At 64.5% G+C, this 5,495-nt stretch overlaps 2 protein-coding genes across 2 annotated transcripts; one reads left to right on the top strand and one right to left on the bottom strand.

The window, feature by feature from the left end:
- Nucleotides 1-110: 110 nt before the first annotated feature.
- Nucleotides 111-2,199, bottom strand: MNEG_13488 (hypothetical protein; the record flags this gene model as incomplete). Its single annotated transcript, XM_014038041.1, has 6 exons — nt 111-136; nt 226-368; nt 677-800; nt 1,105-1,244; nt 1,499-1,682; nt 1,944-2,199. 6 exons carry the CDS (start codon nt 2,197-2,199, stop codon nt 111-113), a joined length of 873 nt encoding a protein of 290 aa, XP_013893495.1.
- Nucleotides 2,200-3,615: 1,416 nt separating this feature from the next.
- MNEG_13487 (Rab11/RabA-family small GTPase) lies at nt 3,616-5,248 on the top strand (the record flags this gene model as incomplete). Its single annotated transcript, XM_014038040.1, has 5 exons — nt 3,616-3,638; nt 4,063-4,094; nt 4,259-4,368; nt 4,575-4,701; nt 5,082-5,248. The coding sequence occupies 5 exons, from the start codon at nt 3,616-3,618 to the stop codon at nt 5,246-5,248; spliced, it is 459 nt and encodes a 152-aa protein (XP_013893494.1).
- Between the last annotated feature and the right edge of the window lie 247 nt (nt 5,249-5,495).

Raw genomic sequence — 5,495 nt, 5'->3', positions numbered from 1 at the left:
GGGGTATGGGGAGAGATGGGTTAGTGTGAAGGGGGGGGGGCGCAGGCATACATGACGTCTGCCCAGGGTGACCGTGCTGCAACGCGTAGGCGCTGCGCGCATTGCGCCCGCTACCTCAAAAGACGACCGATGACCGCTGCGGCCGCGCCACGCAGGAAACACGCGCGGCAGGGCGGGCTGGACGCCGCGCGGCGCGGCGGCGCCGCCTCAGCGGGGGCACCTCACCCGAGGAGCCGAGGCCCGAGAGGCCCAGCAGCTGCAGCGTGCGCGGCGTGAGGCGCGTGCCGCCGGGCAGCAGGGGGCCGCCGCCGGGCTGTGCCGCCAGGTAGCGCACGATGCGGTGCACCAGGGGCACGTCACCGGGGAAGCTGCGGGGCCGACGTGTGTGTGTGTGTGTGTGTGTGTGTGTGTGTGTGTGTGTGTGTGTGTGTGTGTGTCTGTGTCCGCAGGGTGACGAGGCTTCAACGGCGGAGGGCGCGTTCATATGAGAAGGACGGCGCAGACGCCCTCGAACCGTGCTGCACAGCTGCAAGTGTGCGATTGGTGCCCCGCCGCACAGCCCGCCGCGCAGCAAGGTGGCCCCTGCGCCCGCCCCTCCCTCAGAAACGCGCTTGCTGCGCCGTTGCGCGCCCCGCCCCGCCCCGCCGCGCAGCGCCGCACCGCCATCGCCCCTCACCGGTGGTAGTACCGCGCGTTCTGGAGCAGCACGCGCTTGTACAGGGCCCTGTAGGTGCGCTCCGCGGGGCAGGGCTCCGCAATGGCCGGCGGCACGCCGCCCGTCAGCAGGGCGTCCGTCAGGCCTGGGCGGGCGCACCAGAGGGGATCAGCTGGGTTCAGAGGAAACCGGTCGAGAGTGTGACACTCAAAGACACTGGCAGCGAGTGCCACATCGGGAGCAGGCATTTGGAGGCGGGCGCCAGTCAGCAAAGCATGGGACCCAGGTGCTCAGGGCGCCGTGGTTGTAAATGTCAGGGGTGGGGAGAGGGTGTGTTGTGTGTGTGTGTTGTGTGTGTGTGTGTGTGTGTGTGTGTGTGTGCGTATGTGTGTGTGTTGGGGGAGGGGTGTTAGGGCATACCGCAGGCCCGGCAGGGTGGTGCCGCCCACCGTGGGGCGCGATGGAGAGGTACGTGAGCGCGCAGAAGCCGCCAAAGGACTGCCCCAGGATCGTCCAGCGGCCGTCGTTGCTGGACTTTGGCACCAGCGCGAGGCGCACGCGCTCCGCATCACGCACGATGCTGTCGGCCCTGCAGGTGTGGCGGCGCGCGGCGCAATGTGCTGTAAATAGCAACAACCAAGAAGGGTTGCGACCAATAAGGACGGGCGAGACCAAGAGCTGCCTGCAGAGGGACCTGCGCCGGCTGAAACCGTGGATGGGGAAGGCTTGCGCGGACAGCGTGGGACAGAGGGTGCTGTACGCGGCCGCATGGCGACGACATTGTACGTCCGCCGAGCGCGCGCCCGTTGCACCCCCCCCTTCCGCGCCCCCCCGCCAGGCCACCTGAAGAATGAGAGGTAGCGGGCCTGCTCCTTGGGGCCGCCGACCTTGGCCAGATTCCTGACGGTGACCTGGCTGCTGAGCCCGGTGCCGCGCGGGTCCATCAGCAGCACGCGGAAGTTGTTGGAGGCCGACTTTATCCAGCCGCTCGCCTCGCAGGGGCGCGGGCTCTCAAAGCCGGGGCCGCCTGCGCGGCGCGGCCACGGGTGGGCGTGGGTGGGTGGGGGGGTGCAGCGCCCTGCTCAGTCACAGTCCCGTTGGTGGCGTTTGGTTCGTCATGCGCACCGCCTGCGGCAGATGCCTCGTGATTCGCTGCAGCATGCGCTTCAGGACAGCGGCAGCAGAACGCACCAGCCTCGCATGCGTGGTGCATGCGAGCCCATGCGCGGCCCGGACGGCGCGGCTGCCCCGTCGCGCGCGCCCCTCCGCCCCCCTCCTGCGCGCCCACCCTGCAGGTAGAGGATCGCCGGCAGCGACCGCCGCGTGTTGCTTGGAGAGACCAGCTCCCGCACGAATATGCTGATCTCCCCGGGCACCCTGCCCGAGTAGTCCAGGGGCACCCTGATAACGTGGTCCGTCGCGACGAGGCCGGGCACCTTGAAGGAGCCGCCCACAGAGTGCTCATCGCGCGCGCCGTCGCTGTCGCCGTTGCTGCCGCCCGCGCCGGACGCGGCCGCGACGCGCCGCCGTTTCGCGTCGCTCATGCTGGCGCCGCCGCCGCTGCTGCTCCTAGGGGGCCGCGCTGTGCGGGTGCCGCTGCTAAATTCGACGCACTGGGCCGACCACGGGGGGTGGCGGACGGGGGCTGCACTTCGCCGAAGCGCTGCACTGCAGCAGAGCAGCCCTGCGATGCGAGGGTGTTGCACATGTGTTCCATTGCCATGCATCAATGGCCCACCATGCGCCGGAGGTCTCCTGCCTGCTCAATACGAGCTGCCATGTCAAGCTCAGTCGCTGCGCTTGCAAAACACACAGCGGGCGCCCGCCCGCCGTGCACGTCCAATCGCGCCTGCCTTTGCCTTGAGGGTGAGCATACAACTCCTGGGGTGGTGCCTACCACACTCAGCGATCGCTACTTGCGATTCGCTTGAAGTGCGATGCAGATCGGATCAGACAGCTATAAATTTGGCCGAGCAACTTTGATGATGCGGTGGATAGAAAACCACCAGGCAAATAAGTTCTGGCGAGGGCAGAGCAAGAATCCCCAAGCCTTGATCGAGCCGCGTTTGGGCCTGGTCAGAGATCACCCTGAAGCGGCATGGCCCACATGGATGCGCAAACCGTGTGGTTTGCCCTGTGCATCCGCTGCTTTGCACACAATGTGCTGGTGTCTGTCCATCAAGTCGTATCTTGCGGCGTCTACGGGCGCTGCCGTAATCGCCGCAGCCGTGGCAGACGAGCTCGGGCACCTCTCATGTGCGACGCTTGCAGCGTCCGTTTGAGCAGGCGCCATTCAATAGGTGCGTGCCGGCACAGGTAACTGTTGGAACCATTGCTAGGCGACTTGTGCTGCTTTGTACGCGTTGTGGCCTGCATGCCTGGTGTCGGCCGTGGTGATGGGAGCTTTGACTGCACCCCGGTAACACCAGCAGTCAAGTAACCAGGTCGCCTCTCACCCCTTCAATTAGACAGACGGGTATCATGCAGTAGTGCCTAGGGCTGCGTGTTGCAACCAACCTGGAGCCAAAGGCATGGGCACATGGTCGCCCGCCGCCCTGTTCTTCCTGTTACTTGCCTCCGCAGCAGGACCATGAAGGTGTCTACGCATGATGAGCCAGCTTTGTGCCAGCATCGCCTGCACGTGTTCGAAATCCTTGTAGAGAAGACGCTGAGGGACTATGGACTGAAGCTCTGCATGGGGCTGGTCATGGGCAGCATGCATTTCAGTGTGACGCCCACAGGTCGAGTGTCATTGGGAGCTCAGCTGTCGCCGTGTGATCCCCCCTGCACGCACCGTTGGCAGAAGGCAAGGCTTTCAATTGCATACAGTACTTGCCTCTTTATAGTTTATCCTAACATCGCATACCATAGAGGTACCCGGCTTCAAAAGAAAGTCCCATCTTCACACACGTCGCGCCAGGTGTGGTGCACTACCGGTAGAGCACCAACGGCAATCAAATATGAGCCACAAGCCCGACGACGAGTGAGTGGGTTGCTCTGATCACCCGCTACACCACCTACAGTACAGCCAACACACTGCGCCACCAGCCAGCAGGGCCACTCGGCATGCGGGTTGTACGTTGTGAAGTTGCATGGCTCGTGCAACACGCCACGTGCTCGGCTGTACAGCAAGCGGCCGGACAATGGCGCTCCAGCAGTGCAGCGCACCGATGCTGAATACTGCACCAAAAGGAACCGCAGCACCTGCAGCAGCAGCAACAGCAGCAGCAGCAGCAGCGGCAGCAGGAGACAGCGTGCATACACATCAACAGCAGGGCCCTGCTTGATGTCCCCACAGCAAGCAACAACCATGCTACATGTCGTGTGCAGAGGCTGCCAGAGCCACACTCCCTGCAGTCCAGGAATGCTCTCACCCCGTGCCACTGATCGCTGCCCACATCCCGCAGCTACGACTACCTCTTCAAGGTAGTGTTGATAGGTGCGCTGCTCTGGTGATCGTTGGTGGCGGCAACGGCGGCTGCAACATGCCATGGGCAGTGCGGCGGGCCCTGCTGCCTCGGACCACTCGCGGCTGGACGCTCTCTTGGCCCCACTCCCGCTGAGCGCGCTGCACCCATGTCCGCCCCGTCCCATTCATGCCAGGCGACTCTGGAGTTGGCAAGTCCAACCTGCTCAGCCGTTTCACGCGCAACGAGTTCTGCCTTGAGAGCAAGTCCACCATCGGCGTCGAGTTTGCAACGCGCAGCATACAGGTGCAGATTCGCCTTGGCAGGGGCCGGCGCAAGCCTTGGCCTACAGGCTGCGCATGCACAGGATCCACACATGCGTGCACAGATAGGGCAATGCAGGCATCTGGTGGTGGCAGGGGCTGCACAGCTGCGGAGCAGCGTTGGGCACCTCGCGTGCAGCGGTGCAGTGAGCTCTCCGGCGCTGTGTTCCTTGACTATCGTCCCGCCAGGTGGACGGCAAGACCATCAAGGCGCAGATCTGGGACACCGCGGGCCAGGAGCGCTACCGCGCCATCACCAGCGCCTACTACCGCGGGGCGGTGGGGGCGCTGCTGGTGTATGACGTCACCAAGTCAGGTGGGCGGGGGGTGGGCGTCGGGCAAGCAGCGCTGGGCATGAAGGGTCTGTCAATCACGGCTGCCTGTGAGGGGCGCTGTCTGTGGTGGTTGGTCACAAGGCTAACTGGCAGCTGGAAGACGGGTTTGCTCGTGTGCGCACGTTGGAGACAAACAGCCTACGCAGAGTCATAGCCGAGGCACGACCGGCGGTCCTGGTGCCGATGCAAGGCTTCGCTGCGTTGCTGTCAATGCTACAGCACTGTGGTCTGGAGCGTCGCTTTCTTGGTGGCGCCGTGGCTTGCACCTCCCAAAACAGCCTTGCATGCTGTTTAGGGACACCTTGTCGCGGCCGGCCAACAGCATGGCCCCGCGCCGCCCTCGGACCCCGCCCCCATGCAGCGACATTTGAGAATGTGGAGCGGTGGCTGAAGGAGCTGCGGGACCACGCGGACAGCAACATCGTGATCATGCTGGTCGGCAACAAGAGCGACCTGCGCCACCTACGCAGCGTGCAGACCGACGACGCGCAGGGCTACTGCGAGAAGGAGGTGTGGCCCAGGCAGTAGCAGCGGCGGTGTGAACAGCAACCACTTGTGCGTGTGTGTGTAGTTTGTCTGGAGGGTTGTGTCGTCCTCGTGTTGTGTTCAAAAAGTGCATGTGAGACAGGGTGCACGGAGTGCGTCAGACACATGCTAGAATTGCCAGGCTGAAGCCCGTTGCTCTGATTGTTTCCGGCATGTGGCCTGCCGCGTCCATCCTCCTGGATGTGAGCCGCAACTGACCCTTGTTGCCGCGCCAACCCAATCCCTCCCC

This window comes from Monoraphidium neglectum (genome assembly GCF_000611645.1).
Source record: "Monoraphidium neglectum strain SAG 48.87 unplaced genomic scaffold scaffold03858, whole genome shotgun sequence".
In the NCBI taxonomy this organism is placed as follows: Eukaryota; Viridiplantae; Chlorophyta; class Chlorophyceae; order Sphaeropleales; family Selenastraceae; genus Monoraphidium; species Monoraphidium neglectum.
This window is presented reverse-complemented; position numbering and strand designations above follow the sequence as displayed.